This window comes from Eptatretus burgeri, chromosome 2 (assembly GCF_056783735.1).
Source record: "Eptatretus burgeri isolate ZD-2024b chromosome 2, Ebu_testis_v1, whole genome shotgun sequence".
Lineage (NCBI taxonomy): Eukaryota > Metazoa > Chordata > Myxini > Myxiniformes > Myxinidae > Eptatretus > Eptatretus burgeri.
Window position 1 is genome coordinate 58,689,998 of NC_140962.1, and position 26,742 is coordinate 58,716,739.

The 26,742-nt window shown below is 41.7% G+C and overlaps 1 protein-coding gene and 1 long non-coding RNA gene across 6 annotated transcripts in view; one reads left to right on the top strand and one right to left on the bottom strand.

The window, feature by feature from the left end:
- Positions 1-8,410: 8,410 nt before the first annotated feature.
- B3GALNT2 (beta-1,3-N-acetylgalactosaminyltransferase 2) overlaps positions 8,411-26,742 on the bottom strand; it is a 40,972-nt gene continuing 22,640 nt past the window's right edge. For 3 of the 4 annotated variants that reach the window (XM_085869458.1, XM_085869460.1, XM_085869459.1), the window contains exons 9-13: positions 24,908-25,094; positions 19,840-19,968; positions 19,552-19,711; positions 13,496-13,566; positions 8,411-10,424 (exon numbers count right to left, since the gene is read on the bottom strand). In XM_085869458.1, the coding sequence (XP_085725584.1) occupies positions 10,157-10,424; positions 13,496-13,566; positions 19,552-19,711; positions 19,840-19,968; positions 24,908-25,094 (815 nt within the window). In that variant the 3' untranslated portion in view covers positions 8,411-10,156. The remainder of the gene's footprint in view (positions 10,425-13,495; positions 13,567-19,551; positions 19,712-19,839; positions 19,969-24,907; positions 25,095-26,742) is intronic. The other variant, XM_085869461.1, reaches the window with a different exon arrangement.
- Positions 19,885-24,653, top strand: LOC147032124 (uncharacterized). Of its 2 annotated transcripts, XR_015055042.1 has the most exons (4): positions 19,885-19,982; positions 20,459-20,562; positions 20,896-20,990; positions 24,179-24,653. It is a non-coding gene; the product is annotated as an uncharacterized LOC147032124 (long non-coding RNA). The 2 variants fall into 2 exon arrangements; XR_015055041.1 differs by having other exon boundaries at positions 20,459-20,990.

The following is a 26,742-nucleotide window of genomic DNA, read 5'->3' on the forward strand; positions in this document are numbered from 1 at the left end:
GAGTCACACCGGGAGTGGGAGAGGGGGCGGAGGAGGATAAGGTAGAGATTCTCTGCTGGTTGTTCAGTAGAGCTTCGGCTTCTGCTTGGCTCGCGTTAGGGTTGAGGCTTTTAGGAAGCTTTTTGCTTCAGCTTGGCTTTTAGCAGGCCTTTGTGTTCTGCTTGGCGAGGTGGGGGCTTTTTGGAAAGCTTTTTGCTTCAGCTTGGCTTTTCAGCAGACCGTCGGGTTCTGCTTGGCTCGGGTCGCTTTTTGAGCTCTGGCTTGGTTCGTCGAAGAGAGAGGCTTTGTTCATCAGAAGAGAGTTGAGCTGGTTGCTCGGCTGGCTCTTCTTGGTTCGTGGAGCTCTTTGTTCTCCGCTTGGTTCCCGGCTTGGTTCCCGGCTTGGTGCGACTCATCGGCCTCATCTTGGAGGTGGTTCTTCGAGATAGCGACGCATCGACGGGAAGGATCGGCGCCTCGTCTCACCAGCACGTGTTCGGAAGCGCGAGAGGATTCGCTGGAGCTCGGGAAGGATCGCGGCTCACGGCAATTGGATCCAGCTCGCTCTCGCTGAAGCCCGGGTCCGAACAGCTTGAAGACCACACGAGGTGGAGAGGTTCGAGATAGGTTCTGGGTTTCAGCTCATCTGTCCTCCGAGCTGGAGTCCGTTATTAAAGGCATCAGCCACCATTTATTGGGTGTGTGTGTTCGTACGAGTGTCCGTGGGCTCGTCTAATAAGTAGGAAACTGTTAAGTGCCTTTGTTGTATTTGCTTCACATTGGAATAGAACTCGGCTGTAGGATTTTTTGTTCGTGTTTTTTCCCCCATCCCCCCATTCATTGCATTGCCTGTGTTCAAATAAATGTCCCCATTGTTAAATGTCACCTGCTCGTTGCGTCCCTTCCTCTCATTGACTGCCATGGAGCATTTGGAATGTTAGCTGGTTTTTAACACCGATAAGATAATCGGGTCCGATGGGACTTGGCGATATATAACCGCTCGGCAATCGCATACGAAACGAGCTGCGTAAAGCGGCTTGTTTTCGTGCAGGCTCCGTTGAGGTGTAGATCCCCGGCATTTCTGTCTGCGCGAATAATTAGGTATATCGATAATTCGGCGATTGACCCTGTAGCGCATGGACAGAAGAGTTGGCTGATCTATGGTGTTATAAAAACACCTGTTGCTGGGTTTCGGCGTTGATCCGGAAGCTACGACTGGATTGCTCGTTCGGTGGGTGCGTGCGGCCGCAATTGGGCCGAGGCGGTCGTCCGCACGCCGAAACGGGCGAGAATCCACAATACCAATGGACCCACGACAAATTGAAGGACATTGTTTTCACCCCTTTCTGTCTGTTTGTCTGTATTTGTGTACAGGATATCTCAAAAAGTTGTCGACGGATCTGGATGAAATTTTGTGGACAGGTTGGGTGTGTGACGAGGGCGAACTGGTTAGATTTTGAAGATCCGGATCCGGATCCAACTACTAGAATTTTTAAAGTGATTCTTCACCATTGAGAGATAGTGCTAAACCGATATATAGCACGATATCTGAAAAAGTTGTGGACAGGGTAGTTGTGTGACAAGGAATAATTGATTCGATTTTAGTGAAGATCTGGATACGAGAATTGTTTAATTTTTAAAGTGATTCTTCACCATTGAGAGATAAGGCCAAAAACGATATAGTACTGCATAACATGATATTTCGAAAATGTATTGATTGGGCCCAATATGTTCTTGTGGATCAGGCATTACGTGGTGGAGGTATGTGCTCTACCGAGTGTCCTCGTTTGAATCTGTTATCAGTTAAAAATAAATGTATATGCTGAGAGGCAGCAAGTTCAAAGTCTGTTTCATATACGTTTCCAATCAGCAATGAAGATGAGAATAAACGCTTATTTTCATGAATGGAACATTGGATCTTCTGTTTTAAATATTTGTAACCTGCAGTTTGATGTTTGAGCTTTTGATAGGGAGAAATTATCCTTTTCCACTCTCTCCAGTCTTTAATATGAACAGTCGTTCCAATAATACCGAACAGAACGACCAAGTATATATTACATTTTCATGTTCCATTGCCCGTAAAAACATTTACCAATTGCTCGGTCTCCAGAGATCTCACACAGAAGCTTTGATTTTTGACCTTATAAAGTTCAAGGTAGATAAAAATTCCTCGCTCATTTCCTTTATCGGTGAAATGGAGGTGGAAGTCACTGTGGATGTGTCCATCACTTTGACGGGTGGGGAAGGGGCTCGTCAATCTCTTGTTTTTGAGGGCAAGATTATAAGTGTAATTCTAAAGGTTTATTCTATATGGGTTCTTCAGGGTAATTCTGAAGTGTTTGAAAGGGTAATTCTAAATCGTGATTCTAAAAGGAAATTCTGAAGAGTAATACTAAAGGGTAATACTCAAGGGTGTTTCTAAAGGGTGTTTCAAATGATAATTCTCAAGGATTCTAAAGGGAAACATGAAAGGGTTCCAAAGGGTAATTATAATGGGTTCTACAGGGTAAGTCAAAAGGGTAATTCTGAAGAATAATTCTCAAGGGTAATTCTGAAGGGTAACATCGAAGGATTTTAAATGGTAATGCTAAAGGGTGTTTCTAAATTGTTCTAAAGGGTAATACTGAAGGTTAATTCTAAAGGGTAACACTGAAGGGTAATTCTAAAGGGTAACACTGAAGGGTAATTCTAAAGGGTAACACTGAAGGGTAATTCTAAAGGGTAACACTGAAGGGTAATACTGAAGGGTAACTCGAGAGGGTAACTCTAAAGGGTAACACTGAAGGGTAATTCTAAAGGGTAACACTGAAGGGTAATTCTAAAGGGGAACACTGAAGGATAATTCTAAAGGGTAACACTGAAGGATAATTCTAAAGGGTAACACTGAAGGATAATTCTAAAGGGTAACACTGAAGGATAATTCTAAAGGGTAACACTGAAGGGTAATTCTAAAGGGTAACACTGAAGGATAATTCTAAAGGGTAACACTGAAGGGTAATTCTAAAGGGTAACACTGAAGGATAATTCTAAAGGGTAATACTGAAGGATAATTCTAAAGGGTAATACTGAAGGATAATTCTAAAGGGTAACACTGAAGGGTAATTCTAAAGGGTAACACTGAAGGGTAATTCTAAAGGGTAATACTGAAGCGTAATTCTAAAGGTTAACTAGCTGGGAGGCAACGATGGTTCATGGGCATTATTGAACAATGCCACGATAGGTACAATTGAGTTTGAAGAAGCCCTACCGTAAAAACCTATCTCTTCTGTCAAAATTGACCAAATCAAATCGGATTTTTTAATATGTTGTACTTATGGACATTACGCACAGCTTCTAGGAAATGAAATTGCGAGAAAAAAAAGTTCAAGTGGGCGTGGCTCCACCCACAAGGGGCGTGGGATACCCCTCATACAAAAAGACACAACTAGACCATGATATCTAGCTTGTGTCCAAGTTTCATCAAGATCGCATCAAACATCACGGCACTATGCTCTGGAGATTGTCACAAACAGACAGACACACAGACACAACAAAAATAGTGGTCACTCCTGGCACCCACGAACCAATACTGAAGGATAAGTCTAAAGGGTAATTCCAAAGTGTAATGACTGAACCCCTCATCCCTCCAAACAACAACACAACAGAGTTTGTAAAGTAATCCGCTGGCACATCTGCAAAAACTTTGATATTCCAGTTCTATAAAATTTGTGGGAAAATGAACCAAAAGTAATCACTGCAAACATCGAAGTACCATTCTCACGTACGAACTAATGATCCCATCGGGCGTGAACATCGAAAACAAAGTGTTGCGATCAGATATCATACTTTGGTGCAAAAAACAAAGAGAAGAAGGCATTGCTAATTGAAGTGTTAACACCGGTGATTTTGGACTAAATGATGCAGAAATCAAGAAAATGACCAAATACCAAGATCTCAAGCATGAAGTGAAAAGATCCTGGAAGCTGAAGAATGCCAAAGTTGTAGCAGTGATGACGAAGAACCTCACAGAGATATTATAAACCATCCCTGGAAATATCACTACAAACAAACTACAGTTGGAAGCTATCCTGGGCTCGGTAACGATCCTGAAGAGAGCCCTCGGCACAAAACTTTGAGAACAAAAAAACATCACAGCTTGGTCCATGAATTGTGACCCCTTACCCAAATGAAGGTGGATACTTTGAACCTGCCCTAGGAGGAGTCCATTCCACATTCTGATACTCACATATGTAGATACCAATCAACGACAAAACACACACACACACACACACACACACACACACACACACACACACACACACACACACACACACACACACACACACACACACACACACACACACACACACACACACACACACACCCTTTTATTAGTATAGATGACAATTTTAGCACCAAAATGTTGTTTCAGTTGGTCCTTCATGTTCATGAAACCATATGGTGTGTAGCCTGAGTTCTCCAGGTATTTTTTTTCATCTTTTCAATGAGATCATTGATTGTTGTTTGCTGGTCATCATTCTCTTGGAGGCATGCTACCACTTTAAACGCATCAATAAATGCCCCTTAGACCTCCACACCTAAAATTGACATTGCACACTTGTTGATACACTATGTCAGCTGCAACTACATCATGGACAGTCTTGTCTTCCTTTCACCTTCTCGGCCCAATTGCCCTTGCTTGTGTCACATCGTTTTTCTATTTCACAGTGAAACTCGCTTGTTCGGACCTGTATGAGTTTATCCCTTCACTGTCCTCCCATGGTTAAATCTGTCATGATGACCACAAAATAGTGTGCTTTGTAGCTAAATGAGGGTACCTGCAGATCAGAAAACACACTGGTCGCTCACTGGTTGAAGCATTGGCGTCAAATCTTCTTTTTTTCTGGAAGCAGTTATTGCACATGCGATTCCTCCGCACCATTTTGAAGTTAATGTCACAATAGATTCTCCATCTATCAGATGATCTATCTCCATAATATCCGTATTATCTCTCGGAGCCTGGTGGCAGGAGATGCACTCATCCATCCTGCCCATTTCTATATCTGAAGTAAGTAAACACAATATTAGCATCTAAAAGGGTTAACAGTGTATTTTGTACAGAATAACATTTACCACCACGATCAGTGGTCAATATTTATGCAAATTAGGTGTAACTATGTTTCATTTATGTTGATAAAATGACCATCGAGTTAATGAAAACATGTTCCAGCAACTCTGCATTTTCCAAAATGTTTTGGTGTGTCCAAGTGTCAAAAACCGCCACCGACACGTGGAAATGATTAATATACTGTATAGGTAAATCCAAAATGACCCCAAAAATCTCCTAATTTTGGGGTCATTTTGGATTTACCTATACAGTATATTAAAGGAGCCATATGTGTGTGAGTTCCTGACACCTCTCTAAGACTCCTTGACATCCCAAAGACCCCTTAAGACCATAAGACAATTTTGAACCTTGACCATGAAAGATTCCCAAAACCCACAGGATTCGAGAAGTCCCTAAATACCCCCCCCCCCCAAACCAAGATCCTTAAGATACTCCAGACCCCAATACCCTTTAAGACCCCGAAAACCCTTTGAGACCCCCTAAGAACCTCAAAATCCCAAGACCCTTAAGTACAAGACTCCTCAACACCCTTAAGACCACATACTCCCTTGAAGACCCTCAAGGCCCTTAAGACCCCCCAGACCTTTAATATCCTAAGACCCTTTGGACCTTTACACCCCTAATCCCTTGACTCCCTTTAGACCTTAACACCCTTACACCTTTCAAAGACATGTTCGTCAGCTTCGACCCTTGACCATTTCGAGCTAAAGACCACTTCGACCTTTTTAGACTTTTTTTTTGCATGCTTGAAAGATTGGACCCTTTTAACCCATTAGACCCTAACTACTATTAACACGTACCCTTTAGACCATCTAGATTCTCGAACCTTTAAGGCACACACCATGCAAACATTGATAGTCTTCTTGCAAAACACAGACTATCCTTATTTTCAGCAAATAATGTGGCAAACTCGACCCACCCAGAGTGTGGCTACTCAGCTTGTACACATGAAATTACATCCAAATGAGCTCATGATGTGTTTGAACAGCTTCGTTGATATTGAAAACCATAATTTAGCATTTTAAATCATTGAAAAATATGATTTAATCGTCAAAATGTGGCAATTTAACTTCATGGTGATCATCTTGGATTGATGCATAAAGCGAGCTTTGCCTGTGTATGTTTTTTCAAGACGTTTAGTATGTTATTCTGGAGATCTTTCTGATAACAAATCCAAAGAAAAACCTTCTATTACAATTTGTGATGGGTTTAGCTGTAATTTACCATAGATTGACTGGACTGATGATTCATATGATTGAGAAGATGAATGTGTTGCTGAGGATGACCATCATGTTGAAAGAAAATTTGAGGTTGATGATGTAGAATATTGTGAAGATGATTCTTTATAAAAATGACGATGACGAGGCTGAGAAGCAAATGGAGTTTGAGCTGGGAGTTGATGATCCGGATGAGAAGGAAAGTGTCCCCGCAGGTGAGCTGTCCTTTTAGTTTGTAAATTGAATGAGATTTTCATATTGTTAAGTCTCCTCATTATTTTGCCATCTACGTTGTGAACGGAAAAGGGATTCTTTTTTGATTGGGTTTTGCATTCAGAAAGAATATTCATATCGGGATGTAGGGGGCCACGTTAGCAGTGGTGGTACCGCCACACGATGTCAAATTAATCATGTGTTACATTAAATTTTATTTCTTATTTATGCCTTCGGCTGACAGGATGGCCGAAAGGTACGCAAACTCGCTTCCAAGATGTCTAGCCTGGGTTTGAATCCCGACCTAGCTATAAACTGTCATCCCGGTGTTTCACAGGCAGAGTGATTCATCAATGTGCATGCCATCCCTCAGATGGACGTAAAACTGGACGTCCTGTCTGCTGGCAACAGTTGGTCGACGTTAAAGCTCCCATGGTGTTCTTTGCGAGGAGTAGTGAGCCATCGCCGGCACCATGAACAAATTTAAAATTTAAACCACTCAGACCTTGGCTCATTAATTAATTCTCATTCTGGTAAAAGAGGTGGAACGCGATTTAAAAAGTGAACACTCAGTGGAGACCCATCAAGAACTGCTGGTTGATATGTATCCTTTTTTTTTGAAGTTGTCAAAATGATGAAGGTTGCAGGAACCTTGTTCCAAACAGCGGTAAGGTGATCATTTGTGTGTTTTGTGGAAATTTGGATGTAGGACGGGTCTCATGATTCCAATTTTATTACCGCAAGCATGTGAAGCTAAAAAGCAGGGTTAAGCAATTGGTTCATGTCCATCCGTCTGTCCGTCATCAGTTTATGATCATAAGTTTGTGATCGAGGAACAACTTGTTTAAATTGAATGTTGTATTTTGAACATGAATAGGAAGACAAGTCTGTAGTTTTACAGTAATTTGGCTCTGAATTTGTTGCAATCACACAGGTGCAGAGAGAAATGAGATAATATTTTTACTCTGGCTGTTTTACCTGACAGTCAAACAAAATTGAAAATCATTCCAAACAGAAAACATACTGTTTTTAAAGACGTCATAAAGACAACAGGCAAGAAGAACTAATGTAATGTGTTAAATAAGGTGGCGTAAAATAAGCTGCATCAATGGTCGTAAACTTTCGGAATTATTTTATTTATACGCCTTTAAACTTTTATTTCAATTGAATTATATACTTCAACACCGTCGAACACAAATCTCCTTATCTCGGACATGTATGGGCCGATTTTATTTGTATTTGTCACAAAGACAACAAATGATGGCTTACATATGCACATCTTTTTCTTTTTTTTCCAAGATCAGATCCAAAATGGCCGACTGGTGGCCATTTTGTTACTTAAATGTGTCCCCAACCATTACTCAGACATGCATGATCCGATTTTGTTCAAACTTGGCACAAGCACAGTACATGATGGTACACATGTGCACCTCACTTTATTTGGCGATCTTATCAAAGATGGCCGACTGGTAGACTGGCGGCGATTTTAGGTGTACATAAATATGTACACGGCCCTTTAACTCCAAACAGCAAAATTACTAAAACAATGGGGACTGACATTTTATGTCTTTACTGCCTTATAGGCCATGTATTCCCCACCTGCTGGATGAGAACTTCCCACTATAATGCTATGAGAAAGATACCAAAATGTTGTTTATATGCACCTTTACCAGTTGCTTACAAAGAGGAGGAGGAATAGAGCTGGACAAGCATCTTGCAATAGCTGTGGGTATGCCAGCAAAATAATATCTTTAATTAACTGAAGTACAGACCTTAGGTTATTTTGGTTTTGATCTTGTAAAGTTTTGTCTTTATTGTTACAAAATATTTGGCTCCATGATGCTTTCCCACTGGTCAACACTTACGATGTCATGAAGATGACGTAACAGTGCCATTTCTTCCATGGTCTTTATTTGTCTTCGAGATCAAGGGTCATGGTTGGTTCATTGACCAAGCCCTTAAGCAAATGCATCACTTTTTAGCTCATCTCAACTGAACATTGCCTCAATCTTGGCTATCTGTTGAAATTTGCTCAATCCCCACCCCCACAATCTGGAACTCATTTCACATCTGCCTGATATTTATTCCCTTTTGCATTTCATTTTGGAAATCAAAGAAAACTTTTGACACTTCCTAAATAACCGCATGTCAGGTAACTGATAAAAGTAAGAGAAGGTGGTTTATGAGAAGGGAAACGGGTGTGGGTAGGAGAAAGGAGTAATGCTCGAAACTGCACGTGACAGAAAAGTAAAAGAAGCAAAAATAAAAATATAATCAGGGTCACAATTTCCTCTTTTTGTGCATTAAATATGTCGATGGCCACTTCTAAAGAAACACGACTTTGTAAGGTTTTTCAAGGTTGATCTTGAGGGTGTAAAAGCAAAAGAAGATGAAGTGGTTGCTTTGAAGGTTCAAACTAATATAAAGAATTATTCCACTCCAAATGCAGTTGCATTGTACAGCAACTATTCGGCAAAAAAGAAAAAATCATTACAAGTATCAACCTTTGCCAACAACTTGGAATTACATCTTTAAATAGTTCAACATTGACAGAGTTGAAAATCTTGGCAAGATGTGGGGTCCCTGAGAACTTTTGATCAAATAATATTAATACAAGTCTCAGAGACTGTCTCAGTCGACTCATTTACACCAAGTCGTTGAGGCCACTTGGGACCGGGCCAGCAATGACCGTGGAAGTGCATTTGGTGTTCGTACTATATCCGGCCGCCAAGAAATAACACGTGATATGTATTTTACCTCCACCACTGAAGGTGGATGGAGGTTATGTTTTTACCCCAGTTTGTCTGTTTCTTTGTTTGTCTGTGAGCAGGATATCTCAAAATGTTGTGGACAGATTCAGATAATGGATGTGACAAGGACGAATCGATTAGATTTTGGTGAAGATCCAGATACTAGAAATTTTTAAGTGACTTCACTATTGAGAGATGGGACCAAAAATATATATAATACGATATCTCAAAAAGTTGCGGACGGATTCGGACGAAACTTGGTGGACAGGTTCGGTGTGTGACGAGGACAAATCGATTCAATTTTAGTGAAGATCCGAATGAGGATCCAGATTGGAGAATTTTTGTAAGTGATTCTTCACAATTGAGAGATAGGGTGAAAAACGATGTTTCAAAAAGTTGTGAACAAGTTATGACAAAACTCGGTTGATGAGTTGGGTAGGTAACAGGAACAAGCCAATAAGATTTTGGTCCAGGTACCGATCCAGATCTGGCCTATCAGTGGGATACAAAACGAAAACTGTTCAGCCTGGTTGAAGAATACACTCTCCTGAGTGCCATTCGAGTTTTATGTGTTATGCGCTGCATGACTTTACTGACACTGCACAGATCCATCTGACCCAAGTGAAGCCAATGGCTGCACTTGCGTGGTTAGCCAGAACTGAGTCAAACTCTTTGTCTGAACACACTCAGAAATGTCTGCCATTTCTCTTTCGTCTCAGAAATCAATTCCTGCGATAATGTCACCATGCTGATGTTGAATGACCGCTTCGATGTTTGGGTTGCAATGGTCCTGGTATTCAAACAGGTGATTCTCGCTGCTTTACGGCCCATCCATGAATAATCAGATTGGTTGTGATCCTCGCAAAGGACTCGTTATGGCTATGGTAGCTTTAACAAGGCCCAAGTGATGCCAAATATGTGGTGTAAATGAGCCTAATGAGGCTATAGTAAGTAATAAATTCAGAGATCCGGGGATACTTTGAGATTGTGGGATGTTTGTTGGCCACGTGGCAGTTCAACATCATGCCTCTGACAATCACTGCAAGGATCGCCACATGTGTGGCGGCGGTTCCACATACTGTAAAGTGTGTCAGAAGATAACTGGGGAGAAACCAGCATTCCAGGTGCACAGGCCGCATCACACAGCCAACGAGGGTCCTTCACACAAAGGGATGGGAAAAAGGAATTGGAGTCTTAAGTGGGTCAACTATAAACAATCTTCAGCAAAATGATCCAGTGAAACCTGTTTATACAGCCATTTTCACTGCCAAGTTAAAGTAATCCCATGAGTCAGGGTCTGCATTATACAAGGGAACAATTGGGTTTTTTTTTTCAAAATTGCAACCAGAACACTTCCTACTCATAATCCAGGCAACAATTTGGAACTTGTTCAGGGTACCGGCGATAACTCGCCGACTCTTCGCGAAGGACACCGTGGGATCTTTAATGCCCATCAGCCAATGCCAGTAGACGGTATGCCCAGTTTAACGTCCATCCGAGTAATGGTGTACACATTGATGTATTGCCCTGCCAGCTCAACAGCAGGATGACAGTTTATATCCGGGCTGAGATGTGAACCCAGGCTACACAGCTCAAATGTGAGTATGCATACTTCTTGGCTATCCCGCTAAGCCCCACTTGAGCGTAGAAGTTGGGGGTCAGGTCCGCTGTAGTGCCTTCAGAAAGTATCCACACCCCTCGACTTGTGTCACATTTTGTTGTGTTCACAGCCTGAATTGAAAATAGATTAAATTTTAAATTTTTGTCACTGATCTACAAAAATACCCCATGACAAAACGAAAACGCGTTTCGACAATTTTTTTCACAAATTCATGAAAAATGAAAATCTGAAATGTCTTGTGTGAATAAATATTCTACCCCCAGAGTCAATACTTTGTCGAAGCTCCTTTGCGGCGATTACAACTTCGAGTCTTCTTGGGTATGTCTGTATTAGCTTTGCACATCTGGATTTGGGGATTTTCTCCCATTCTTTCTTGCAGATTTGCTCAAGCTTGTCAAGTTGGAAGGGGAGCGTCGGTGAACAGCAATCTTCAAGTATTTCCACAGATTCTCAATGGGATTCAAGTTTTGGCTTTGGCTGGGCCACTCAAGGACTTTCACGTTCTTGTTCTGAAGCCATTCCAGTGTTGTTTTGGCTGTATGCTTGGGGTCATTGTCCTGTTGGAACGTAAAGCTCTTTTGCACTCTGAAGCAGGTTCTCCTCAAGGATTTGCCTGTATTTGGCTTCATTCATTGTTCCTTCTAGCCTGACAAGTCTCCCAGGCCCTGCTGCTGAAAAGCATCCCCATAGTGTGATGCTGCCACCATCATGCTTCACAGTAGTAATGCTGTGGGTGATGAGCTGTGCTCAATTTCCACCAAAAGTAGCACTTTGTATTCAGGCAAAAGAGTTCAATTTTCTTCTAATCGGACCACAAAATATTTTGCCTCATGCCCTCAGTCTTTCACGTGCCTTTTCGCAAACTCCAGGAGTGCTGTCATGTGCCTTTTTCACAGGAGAGGCATCCATCTGGCCACTCTCCCATAAACCTAGATTTGTGAAGTGCTGCAGAGTGTTGTCCATCCAGCAAGTTCTTTCATCTCAGCCAAGGAACTCTGTATAGTAGGGCAGCTAAATAGCCCCCATGTAAACCCCCCTGAGTACTAATGCAAACATACTTTTTTAGAATCCTTAAGGTGTCTAGTTAACATTTTTAGATGTTAACAAGAAAATTAGGTTGGTCTTGGGGTCCACTTGGCTGCCACCTTGAATTCCGACATGCCCAAAGGGGTTGAATAACTGTTGATGCAAGACATTTCAGCTTTTCTTCTTTAGCTCATCTGGACTTTTGTCCGGTGAGCTTATGTGAACAAGCAGTGTCCATAGGTGAGTCAGTCAGTCAATCACTCAACACTTCAGTCATTATCGCTTGAACCAAGCACACGATTTTGATGAAACTTGGCCACAAGCTTTATAGCTGATGCCTAACGAAGGTGTATTGACCGCATCAAAATCTGCGCTCATTAAGTGAGTCTACGGGGCTGTTTTTGACCCCCCCCCCCCAAAATAGGTATATTTCTCTTCTCTTCTCCAAAACTACACACCCAATTTTGATGGAACTTGACCACAACCTTCATCACCCATGATGGACCAAAGTTTGTTCACGACATTAAAAAAATAAAAAAAAATTCAGGGTCAAAGGGGATTGCGCGAGGTTTGAGTGACTGTTGCCCCTGATTCAGGTGAGCTTGAGGACTCGCAGACCTATTTTTAATTAACTTGTAAAAAAAAATTCTAAAAACATGTTTTCACTTTGCCATTATGGGGTATTTTGTGTAGATCGGTGCCAAATTTTTAAAATTAAATCCATTTAAAATTTGGGCAGTAACACAACAAAAATATGACAAAAGTTGAGGGGAGGGAATACTTTCTGAAGGCACTGTATCAGTGAAACATGACTCGAAGATTGATCCTAACCTTGGCAGTGCATTTGATCCTGTAAGAATTGAACAGGTTCCATCTGCAGTCAAACGATATGTAATCAAACTCCCTCCACATGATAATCGTTACTGTACCAGGTAATGTCCTTGCATTGAAAGAAACTACCAAAAATGTTATATTTGTGGGCATCACCAAAGTTGGAGAAACACAGACCATTGTTTTTAAGCTGACTATACTCAAAAGGACATATTATTACATCCTCAAAATCAGTTTAAATTGTTGCCCATTTTGATGTAGAAGGAATGACAACAAGCTTAGATCAGTAAAGAAATGGTCTTGGAAGTCTTCCACAACTTCAGTTGGGGAATAACTGATTAGCAGAGATACTGTTACTCATCAATGTCGCAAGGTGATGAGAGCAAATCATTCACGAATGACATCCTATCAGGGGATCGCATGAGCAGTGACTTCTTGCTGTTTTACACTGTCATCACGACCTGATCAAATGGACATCCAGTTGTCCCATCTTCTCCAAAACTAAGCCACTTGATTCCTGGTAATCTAGTAAGACCAACCTTTAGACTTTGGATACAAAAATAATAAAACGGCCCTATCAATGCCAAGCTTTCATGGAATTCCCACAATTTTTTTTTAAAGGCACACCATTGATTCTAACAAAATTAATGAAACTTAAAATGATCCTTTTTTTTAAAAGCACAAATCTCCAAATCATTCCATCTTTCACCACAACCAAAAATTATCAAAATGTTTAACACTGGATACTCACATGTATTCTTGTTGGGCCAATAGCTGCCATCCATATTCCCATGGATACATCTTCTCCCTGCACGAAAATAACTGAAAGATATGATGCATTCCAGAACTACTAATTGTGCACAAGGTAGCAAGCCTGTGTGGTGTCAAACAGAAGTGTTGTCAATAATTTCAAGTGTGTGTGTGTGTGTGTGTGTGTGTGTGTGTGTGTGTGTGTGTGTGTGTGTGTGTGTGTGTGTGTGTGTGTGTGTGTGTGTGTGTGTGTGTGTGTGTGTGTGTGTGTGTGTGTGTGTGTAACCTCCAACACCAGACAGAGAACATTCCTCAATCATATTCCACTGCTTTATTGCTGATGATCCATGGTCTACAATGGGGTCATAGTCCAGGCAGCAATGGATATATTGGTGAAACCTACTCTTGAAAGGATGAAAACCTTGAGGAAGAATGGTGTCCAGCTGATGATCCATATGGTAGGGAAACCAATCAATTTCTTTTCGGTTGTGGTTCTTACTTTCGGTAAAGGCCCGGTCACACCTTGACGTTTTAGCCAACGTATGCCGATTTTTGAATTTTTTTTCTAAAACGCTGGCACACGTTGAATACGTTATGGGTAAGTTTTGATAACATTGAGAGCACGCTGAAAAACACTGCCATACGTCGTTGTACGCTGGCTTTAAACGTTGTACTTTTCGGTTGTCCTCAAATTTTTTCATGCTTGAAATTTCATGACGTATGCCGGCGTATGACTCACACATTCCGCTACGCTGGCCACAAGTTGTAGGCACGGTCTGCGATCGTTGACAGACGTCAACACATGCTACTTGTAAGTTAATCATAAGTTGAGACACGCCGAGGTAATGTTTAGAGTACCCGAAACTTATTTCTAACCTATGATTAACGTGTTGTTGGCACGTTACGCGATCGTTGCCACACATCGACAGACGTTACTTTTAAGTTACTCATAGGCTGAAAGACGTCGGTATAATGGATCGTCCTTGCGTCAGCGTCCACGGCCACGACCAGGACACTTATTTGCAGCATTCTTCAAACTTTTCTTCGGCATGACGAGGATGTTCACACTTCGATGTCTAGCTTGGCTATGATTCCAATTGTCCATCGGCAGCGTCTATTTAAAATAGTCGAGTTTGAGCGTTTTAACACGTTCAGAAGAAACGTTTCAAATTTCCAAACCCCAGCGTCAAAAAAAACAAACAAAAAAAAAAAACAAAGGCGAGTGACAGCAATTTAAATCGTTCATTGTAAACAATGAAAATATCTGAGTGGTACCGTTTAAAAGTCGTTGAGTGTAAAAAAAATCCAATTGTTGAGCGCAAGCGTCTACTTTCAATAGTGGAGATGCAGCCATTTAAATCGTTGAGTGGCAGCCTATGAACCTACCCGTGGACACGCGGACGCAAGGACGATCCATCATAACCCACACCCTCCCCCTCACACTCACCTACAACTGCCAACATGAACAAACTACTACTACTACTGATACTGATACTGATACTGTTACTGCTGACATGGACATCGACTCAAAAAGGACTCGAAAACACTGTTGGGTTCCCCTTTTATGAGCACCATTTTTATATACCAATTCCCAAAACCGCTGGGAACACGTCTTTATATGGCAGTTGTAAGCTAGAAACACGTTCATTTTTTTTTTTTTTTGTCGACCGGAAGACGTCATTGGAATACGTCTACATACGTCGATGTGTGTTGGGACTACGTAAAGAATTGGTTCAAAGCACGTCAAACATAAGTTAAATAAGTTTCGCGTAAAAAAGACATTACCGCGACGTGTTTCGACTTATGAGTAGCTTATAAGTAGCCTTTGTGGACGTGTGTAAGCGTCCGCATATCGTGTGTAAAACTTATCCTCATCGCATGCGAACGTGTGTCATACGCCGAGTACGTCGTAAAATTTTGAACATGTTCAAAATTTCTTGACGTACTCTACTTACTACGACTTATGATAGCGTATTTAGCGTTCTACTCGCGCATACCAAACTTACCCATACCGTATTCGACATGCCCCAACGTTTTAGACACACTTTTTGTTACGTCGGCATACGCTGGCAAGATCGCCAAGGTGTGACCGCGATTTTGACCCTTCCATTTCTACGGCAGTTATGATTTGAATCGTTGTGCGTCAGCCTTTCAATAGGCTACGCCACGACATCGTCGGCGATGCGTGCAACGCGCTATGCCTGAGTTAGACTATCGTTGGGCATCGGTTGTGTAGGCCGACAACAGGTTCAGCATTCGTTGGTATAAGTTATCTATAACACAACGAAACGTTCTGTGTAGTTACCAATGCGTTATACATAAGACCAAGTCGCTATGAATACGTCCGAATCTTTAAAAAAAAACATCAAAAGTTCAACGTAAGCCAGCGTTTTACATAAATTTTAACACGTTGCCATCGCTGGCTAAAACGTCAAGGTGTGACCGGGCCTTAAGGGAACTTTGTTTTGAGGTTTTCAATTAAAATGAAGTTGAATATGGGATGTTGTGAAATTAACATCATTTACATTTTACAGAAATCCTTATTAGTCCCCTTATGGTTTCATTGGAGGGGACTACAGGTTTGCTCTCCGTCTGTCCATCTGTCCAACCCCGCTTGTGGTTTTTCAGACTATTTCCCATACCCTTTAACATATTCAACTGAAACCTGGTACATGGCTTTATTATAAGTTATAGAACAAGTTTGAGTTTCAGAGCATTTCCTAAATTTTTCTGAGTGTTTTTTTTTCTTTTCTTAGGCCTGGGTGTTAATCCATAGCCCAATGCAATTGGAATGATTCCAGGTGTATAACCATGATGTATTATATATGCACATAAGCCATACGCATGTTTTCGCTTCATGTATGTACAGTACCTATAGAAAAAGTCTACACCCACTTTTCAAAATTTTCACCATTTGTTGCCTTATTAGTAGGGCAGCTAAATAGGCCCCATGTGCATCCCCCCTGAGTACTTATGCAAACACACTTTTTTTAGAATCCTTAAGGTGTCTAGTTCACATTTTTAGATGTTAACAAGAAAATTAGGTTGGTCTTCGGGTCTATTTGGCTGCTATCTTGGATTTTGACATGCCCAATTATTGAAAAACAGAAATTTTCATAACCTTTGAACCAAACATGCTGGAAATACAATTAAAACATCGATTCCATACAATTTTGACATTACAAATTTATTTATATCATTTTTAATATTTGATATTCTTTATGGGTAATACTTCTCAAAATGGTGACAAAAACATGAAAAAAACATGCCTGAGGAATCATATATATGCCTTATGTTGGGTCCATGGTGGTTAATTGCCACATATAAACTGATCAACAACATTGTAACTCTATTTCATATTGTATGGGACTGGCTTACTGGCCAAACTGGCATCTGATAACTGTGTCAGCAATGGTCACTCCTTGTAAACCTTGTGACATGTTTGTCAGTCTTCCTAAAACTCTTAGTCCATGTTGGGCTTGGGTAAGAATAGTCTCACTCACCTTATGTATGGAGTCGAAGTACCCTAAAATGAGGCAGCTTGATTAAGTGATAATATCCTGGAACTTGAATTTTAAATCAACTACAATAATAGTAATTTATACTGTTTCCCATTGTTGCTGTGTTATACTTACCTTACCCTCCAAGAACACTAAATAATACTTTGTTTGTTTCAGGTGTTAAGATTTTTTTTGCATTGTATCAATGTTTGGGCCTTACTGACGAGTTTGTTGAAGAATCGGTGGTCATTTACTGCATGGAAACTGAACAAAACCTTTGTTACTCCAATTTTAACATTGCATGGGCCTTACTGACTTGTGTCTGTTGAGGCAGCGGTGGCCATTTACTATATGTAAACTGACCAACAGAATTGTTACCTCGGTAAAGGATTTTTCCTCAATTGCTTCATCATATTTTCTTCTAGTTTCAGGTGCATGCAAAGGTGATGCTGAGAAACTAATCTGTGGAATGCAGATAGACATATTGCTTATTTGGTGGAGGGTTTACATCATAGTCAAGTAGAAACGAACCCAACTATGCCTAAAAGAAAAAAACGCCCGAGCACTGAAAGTCCAGTTGACTCTCAAGCTAATAAAGTCTCTTCCCCCAACTGTATCTTGCATGTGACTGGTATTAAAATTATGAGAATTTTACATCATTTAGCAGTGTCAAAGCAGATCCCATTGAGAAACTGGCCTTCCCGCATGACGTCCGTGATGCACGTTTAGCTGAACCTTCAGGGTCTTCCGATCATATCGAGAATTTCTGCAATCAGATACCTGATTCATTAGAAGATGTTGAACTGGATGCCATTGGTTGGCACAGAGGATGTTATTGTATGTCAGAGGATGTCAATTGAGTATTAGCTTTCCAACGGTACCATTTTTGGCTCACCTGAAACATAGTTCAGGTGAGGTATTAACATCGCATGGCATCAATCAGTGAGTCAGTCAGTGTGTTTGTTCGTGGGATTAAAAATATCAGGGTCTGGTGGGGGCAGGGGAGTGGTCTCTAAAACTACAAACCCGATTTTGATGAAACTTGATCACAACCTACATCACCCGTAATGGACTAAAGTTTGTTCACGGCATTTAAAAAAAAAGTCAAAGGGAATATAAGGGGGGGGGGGGTCAGACTCAGTGGCCTCGTGTATTTTGAGAGGCATCGGACTAAGTGGGCTCACGCATTTTGAGAGGTATCGGACTAAGTGGGCACGCGCATTTTGAGAGGCATCGGACTAAGTGGGCACGCGCATTTTGAGAGGCATCGGACTAAGTGGGCACGCGCATTTTGAGAGGCATCGTACTCAGTGAGCTCGCGCATTTTGAGAGGCATTGGACTCAGTGGGCTCACGCATTTTGAGAGACATCGGACTCAGTGGGCTCACGCATTTTGAGAGACATCGGACTCGGTGGGCTCGCGCATTTTGAGAGACATCGGACTCAGTGGGCTCACGCATTTTGAGAGACATCGGACTCAGTGGGCTCACGCATTTTGAGAGACATCGGACTCGGTGGGCTCGCGCATTTTGAGAGACATCGGACTCAGTGGGCTCGCGCATTTTGAGAGACATCGGACTCAGTGGGCTCACGCATTTTGAGAGACATCGGACTCGGTGGGCTCGCGCATTTTGAGAGGCGTGATCAGAGAGGAGGCACGTTGCTCATTCTGAGAGGGTGTGGGAGCATCAGACTCAATAGGAAAAGAGATCAGCTTTGCGTATTTTTGGAGAGGTGAGAGTCGAGGGTGAGCACACGCGACAAGGACAACGGCACGATCCTTGGATTCGTGTTGAGGCAATTTGGCCCACATGGTGAAGCAAGATGCGGCCTGTGACTCTTGATTGGGTCGGTAAGGACGATAGGCGCACAGAGCCGTTGCACTGGGTCTCTGAGCCGCTGGTGTGGAGTACCGCTCGGGGATTGTCTGACTTGCGTTGTCCCGCTGCGAGAGAAGCAATGAGGCACCATTTTTTGCGCGCGTCTGCACGTGTGAATAGAAGCGCCTCGATTCCAAATTCCACAAAGACCAGTCCTGGGCCAAGCTAAGTACAAGAATACTCGATAGGAGGGGTTTTCTTTTTATTTTGTTTTGCCTTTGTCTGTATGAAGAGGTGCCTCAACCTTAGGATTTATTTATTTCATTATTATTATCATTACCCTTTTCAATTATTGTAAATATTTGTTTATTTTCATTAAATGTATTCCTTTTAAGAATCTGTAGCCGTGTGTTGTGGTGGGGTTCGAGTATAGACCTCCCTTGTGCTGTGCTCCTCCACCCCTCCGCCATTGCACCCCCTTTCCCACGCGCGCATTAATCTCCGAGTCTCGGCTGTAAGTCTTCAAGGGAGAAGCTTTGCCATCCATCCAGGTAGGGGTTACACCACCTGGACACGACAATAATAAATGCATCAAGAAACCTTATTTGCTCCCTGGGAAGAATGTGCTGTATTGTGTCAAAGCTGATATTAAACAGGGTTGCCCAAATCCTGACAATTTTACAGAAAGAATAATAAAGATTTTATCTTTTTAAAAGATCGTTTCAGACCATCTTTACCTGGTATGGTTTCAAATTGGCAACATTAGCTTGGAGCCAGCGTGCCAGATCGACGGACAATACATAGGCCGCTCCACAAGCAAATGATGGATAAGCTGGAGCTGGATATGAACCTTCTGCCCACTTTCCTACATGATCCACAGCCCAGTTTCTGCGAAAACTGTCACGTAGAAACAGTTTACTCACAGGAAATAATAATCTGATAAGATTACACACAACTCGTCCAGTACAAAAGGTGTGTTCTGACTGTTAAAATGTATCTGCAATTACGAATTGAACAAACCTTACCTTCCCCACCATATATGTGACCGTTGCATGAATCCCTGTTTTGCAGCATTCCGCAAAATCTCTGCAACATCCAAGTAGCTGTCATCATCTGTCTTCAATATCATGAAGAAGTCCAGAGACTCGACTGCCCTAATGGAAAAGGGGTTTGTGAATACAAGAGAAGTGCAATGCAGTATCACAAATGTGGCAGATGATTGACAAAAATATGTGCAACAGTGTGTAAAAAAAAAACAAAAAAACATTGACATTCTTAATTGTATTCCCAGGTACAAAAAGATGTTATCTATAAGTGAGTTATTTGTTACAGCTGCCAGTGTTGGTGCGATTTTATTTATTTATTTATTTATTTATTTTTGACGTCACATTATAAACATGAACAATCTTCATTACAAGCTCACACCTGCCTAACCTGCACATGTCTAACCAGTAACGAGAAGGCTGCGATCGGGGATCGCTGATGGTTCCTCATATAGCCAACTTGTAACATTAGCCAATTGGTAGCACTTGTCATTCTGCCTTGTTATGAAACCAAACTTTTTTTTAACCTGCGAAATCGAAGTTTCACAAGTATATTGGTTGGTCTGGTCTGTGGTTCTGTGTGTCTGTCAATCACCTCCAGGTCACAATTTTAAACTGATCTTCACGAAATTCATAAAATGGTGGAGTTCATCATAAGCAAGAAGCCTAATGATTTTGAGATCAAAATGTCAACAAAGGCCAAAGGTCAGCAACTTCGGTGGGATTTCTGAAATCCTCAATTTTCATCCGATTGACTTGAAATTTGAACAGGATTTATGTATCAGATCACTGAATTCAACCACCAATTCTTTTTAAAGGTCAAATCTGTTTTAAGCATTTTGCAAGTATTGTGCTGCATATGATGTCTTTCTTGTTACCCTCACCGAGGGAGAAGGTATTACGTTTGGGTCTGTTTGTTTGTTTGTTTGTTTGTCTGCACAGAACTTTGTGTTTTTCTCCACAACTGCTTGGCGGATCGAGACGAAATTTTCACCACCGGTGCAACTACTCATGCAGAATGTTTCGATGATGTCACAGGTCAAGTGGTGTGGCAGACATGTTGGAAAAACAGGAAAACTTTGGACCTCTATCTCTGAAACCACACCAAGGAAAATTTTGAAACTTGGCACATGGCAAGTACTCCTCATGGGGAATAAGTGTGATTTTTTTATTATCACATAAAAGGCGCCTTCGTTATGGCGTCATAATTGCATATGTAGAAAGCCACATCCGATCAGTATGAAAATTTTTGAGGGTCATCTAGAGATAAAATGGTCCACAAAAATTTTTTTGATGATGTCAGTCACGTGATTCGGCAGCCATATTGTTTGGTTTTTTTTAAACCTTCAAAAATCTCTGAAGTGGCTGAACAGATCGAGGGAAAACTTATGTATGACTGCCTATCCATGAGGAACAAAAGGTTCACACATACGATGTCATACGTCACATGGTTTGGCAGCCATATTGGATTTACTCTAAAACATATCAAAATATTATCCAGAATGGCTGGACAGATTGAGGGAAAACTTCACACAAATGTTCCCCAAGCCTTGGGTGTACAGGTTTGTTAAAGAACAATTGATAGGTCACATGGTTTGGCAGACATATTGGATTGAAGAAAAATATTAAATGTTTTCTCTGGAACCACTTAATCAATCGACATGAAACTTCACCTTATGATCTAGTCGTGATGGGGAATACATGTTTTAAATTTCAACTTGATCGGACACATGGTCTGGCAGGCAGAATTTAATTTTTTTGATATATATTTTTTTGGGGAAAAAGGCTCACTTGGCCGTATCTGGATGGATTTGAGGGTAGAGGAGTAGTATCTGAAATGTGAATCCTATCCAGGTTCCTCCTGATGACTTCATCTTTGCTTTTTGCTTCCTTGGGTTCCTTCTGATGACTAATGCAGGACAATACCTATTTGGTCTTTCATTTGATTTTAATTTAATTTATTTTAATCCCATTAATAATAATAATAAACTCTCATACGAGCCTCGACAAGGTATACAAAAAAAAGAAGAATGTCATGGGTCAGGTGTCCAATCAAAGCAGAGTTGCATCAAAGTGGGACGTCTTGGTACCGAGTAATCACTGCCAGCAGTTATAAAGTGGCAGTTCTAGTTATGTCCCTTATTAATTAAGCAACACCAGTCCAGAAACACCACACAAATCAAGTTCTGGTGAGGGTCTGCAATCTCTGATTGCTCTTTCTAGTTTGTTTGTTTGTTTTTGTTTTCCAAAAAGCGGGATACAAAGACTAAAAACACTTAATGCCTCCCCCGGGAATGTTAATTCTTAAAAAGTAATAATGGAAAAAGTAAATAATTGGGAAAAGTCAAACAAATTGAAATATATATATATACAGTAGACTAGGTGTAAGTCGGCAGCGTGTAACTCGTCACTTCGCCTAAGTCAGCAGCGTCAAAAAGTCCCGAATTTATCTCATGTTAAATCCCTTTGAATAAAAGGTCATCCCTCTGTAAGTCGTCATCTCTAAGTCGTCACTTCGTCTAAGTCGTCAGATGTTGTCCATTCCCACGTAATGGAAACTCAAGTAAATTACCACTCCTAACTCGTCACACGGAACTGCTGCCTCATGAGAAGCCCGATTTCATGGAATCGTGATGCTCGCTCATTGGTGTACACCGCCAGTGATAGGCTATTTATAACTGCGTACACACGTTGATCGCACTGCAGGCAGGACAATGGCGACTAAGCGTAAGCTTACAACTAAAACCTACCAAGAAAAATACGACATTATCCAGTTTTGCGAGGCAAATCCACTGATGAAGAAAACGGACATCGCTGAGAAGTTGGACATCAAACGGCAGGCATTGAACGATATCTTGAAGAATAAGGGCAAGATATTTGGACAAGTGGAGAAGATCATGAGGCCGGTGGGAAGTGTGAAATGCGTGAAATGTGTGTCCTTTGAAGATGTCGATGACGTGCTCATCATCTGGTTTCGGCAAATGTCGGCTCAGCCAAATATTCGGTTTCGGCCAAATATTCGGCCGATACTGTCTTTCGGTGGAGGATTGCCCAGCCAACATCAAGGAATACAATGACCGGTTTGAATCCTTTCTCATGCACCAGATGTCCAAGAGTTTGAGGCATTCAAACATAACGGATTACTTCGCGAAGAAGTAAAGAATCGATCGAGCTTAGTGTTGCAGTCCGAACATGGTTTTATATTGGCTTGTTTTGTACATTACCGCACTCACTTACACATTGGCATTGAGTGGTAATCATCACCACGATGACTGTGTGTCATGTAATTTGTCACCATACCATCACCGATGGTATACGAGTTGTCTTACAGAGTTGTTCATTATCTTTACTTTTGATAAACTGATTCATGAATTCCATCTTTGCTTGATCACTTTCCAACTCACCAACTCACCCCCACCTATGCCCCGAGGATTGTGTTTTCCTTTTGGTACAATAGCCGGCTCTTACACATACGTGTCCAGGCCACGCACGACTTCATCCTTCACCCCACAGTCATCATGAATGTTCGCATACGCGTAAGTCGTCACATTTCTAAGTCGTCACTTTTTTCTCGGTCCCGATGGTGACGACTTACGCCTAGTCTACTGTATGTGTATATATATATATATATATATATATATATATATATATATATATATATATATATATATATATATATATATATATATATATATATATATATATATATATAAAAAGAAATACTGTACTTCAAAATTAAATACTGTGTAGTAATTAGAAATTGGGGAAAAATAAACAATTGAAAAATTAAATATTGGAAAAATTATTCTTAAAAAAGTGGCACGCCACAAACCCCAAGATTAAACACCTAATGCCTGCAATTTCAGTAACCTTTTCAAGAATTTACTAATACCATTGTTAAAATGTCTTCGTGCAAACATTTGCTTGCCATAGCCTTACTTTGCCAATGGGCTAACAGGATAACCTGCCTAGAGGTATGCACACATGCTTTCAGCTATAAACTGTGATCCTGGTGTTTTTCACAAGCAGGGTGAGGTGTGTGTGTGTGTGTGTGTGTGTGTGTGTGTGTGTGTGTGTGTGTGTGTGTGTGTGTGTGTGTGTGTGTGTGTGTGTGTGTGTGTGTGTGTGTGTGTGTGTGTGTGTGTGTGTGTGTGTGTGTGTGTGTGTGTGTGTGCTATCTATCCGAGGGGCGTTAAGCTACTTGTCCTGTGTGTTATTATTAATTGATGGATGTTAAAGATCACATGGCATCTTTTGCAAAAAGGAGGTAACTTATTGCCAGCACTCTGAACAAATGTAAAATTCCTGCCTGAATATGCAGGGACACTACATTAGCAGCACAGCCGCAGCTTCAGCAATTGATGCAACCTGCATGCTGAATTCAGCTTTGAATCCCAGCCCAATACGATTTGGGAACAAAAACTTCGCCAACTTCTGGAATGGACCTCTACACAGGTGTAGCTTCATTTAACATGGCACAAATGGCATGACGACAGTTTCCAATGGTCTTGTGAGTATTTTCATTGTAAAACACAAATTTGCATTTTTTATTATTATTATTATTGTTGTTTTTTTAACTTGAATTTTACTATTGATACCAGTGACAAAACTTGACTTCTACAAATTCCTGTTATAATACAAGACTAATTCCTTGAAGTTAGTGTGTTTTATGCAAATATTACGGACAATCGGTAAAAGTAGGAATAGTCTGCAAATTCATTTGACAGAGCAAGACAATGCATCACGTTAAAATGAAAAGCTTTGTATCATCTTGATAATAAATCAATTTTGCAAGGGTCAACAACTATTTTTAAGTTATCACTGCCTTTCTGTAATGGCAACGTTCCTGATTCCAAAAAGGAGCACACATTCCATCAAACACATATTTTACCAGTAACACTTTTTTCTGTGGGATATGTGATAATCACATGGTCACATGGTTTCCAAGTACAAGTGGTAAGGACGCAGAGTTTAAAGATCTCAAGTTTAAAGTTCAAGGCATCTGTCAAGATGACTGGATGGATTGTCCCACTTCAGAAATGGAGCTCACCATGTGCAAAACCTCAGTACTTTATGAGGTAGGTGCCGATACACATCAACAAGGCCATCGATGAAGAGGATATCTCCAAAGGACTGTGCTTCCAGTTTCAGAGCCTCGCTCATGTGATGCTGCTTCTCAGTCCATTTCTGCAAGCGATCTGGTTTCCCAGCCAGAAATTTATCGAGACCGTTTTTATCTGCAGACAAATATAAGACAACAGTTACCACACATTGTATTGTTGTGGGCCAGGGTTCGGTGGCAATAAACGACCACAAGGTGGAGCAGTGGAGTCGTCTCCCACCGAACACCCGGAATTTAGGTCGTGACTCTCGGATAAGTCCGAGAGTTCACGGGTCCCTTAGCGGTCCGTGGTCGCCAATATTTTGACGGCGTGGGGTAGGGTTAATTGCCTAATTTCAAAATAACGAAATACCCACGTCGTCCAACTACCGGGAAAACCACACCCTCGACCGACTGTCCGAATCGAGTCGTTATCACCGACTCGGATCCGGCGTAACCGAGCGGAAGTTACCAAAGCCGCGCCGGACCAAATGAACAATCCACGGCACGAACGGCCCTACCAATTCGCAACACGCACCATGCTAGGCCAATGGAGGAAGGCATAGAAAACGAGCTAGTACATTTAACGGGTTTATTTTACAATAATAATTATCGGGGAGGGGAGCACACAGAGCAGAGTTATCCGAATAAAAGGCAGGCAATGTACAATGAGCAAAGAAAAGAAGTACTTAACAATTCTACTTACAGGACGGCGCCACACACACACACACACACACACACACACACACACACACACACACACACACACACACACACACACACACACACACACACACACACACACACACACACACACACACACACACACACACACACACACACACACACACACACACACACAATAAATGGACCTCGTGGGTATATTTTCGGCCTTTCAGCTCGGAGGGAAAGCGAGCTGAGGGCAGGAGCCTAGCCGGGTACCTGTCCCGCCTCGTGCAGTCACACCGACCTGAACCACTGGTGGGACTCAAACCCACGACCCGAAGTCCACAGCCCACGAAAGAGACCGCTCAACCACGACCACCACTGTCTCAGACCGCTCCAACCACCACACACGACTGTCTGCCACGACGATAGACTGCTCAGAATTGCCATGATCCTCCTGTCTGCCATCCACTCGTTCCTCACAACCACTCTGCCGTCGCCACGATCACCCGGTCTCCGAAAAACTGCTCCTCACAGCCATTCCACTCCTCTTTTGGTGGGAGGGGCCTCTTCTCCTCGCCATTCGCCTCCTGATTGGCCGGGGGATTGTCGGACGACTTGTGGCCGCCGTTGATTGGACGAGCTCACGGTGGGCGGAGGGAACCTCACCCCTGTACGTGACATGATGCATGTGGGCGATGGCGTTATTGTTGTAGTTGGTGATGTAGAGGATGTAGTTGTTGTAGAAGATGTAAAAAAAACTAACTGGAAAATAACTCGTAGCGCACACACGAAATTCCCATTAAATAGAAGGAAGGATTCTAACTATTAACACATACTTATCGAAATAACTGAACTACGGGCACCCTGGCTGCTTGTGTGCACAAGGTTTCCAAATCCGTAACAGTATTATCTATCTATAATTGTGTGTGTGTGTGTGTGTGTGTGTGTGTGTGTGTGTGTGTGTGTGTGTGTGTGTGTGTGTGTGTGTGTGTGTGTGTGTGTGTGTGTGTGTGTGTATGTGTGTGTGTGTGACCACTGTTTCTCGACAACCACCGGTCCGATCTAATTGAAACTTGCCAGGTATATTGCTGTGGATCCGAGGATGTGCCTTTTCA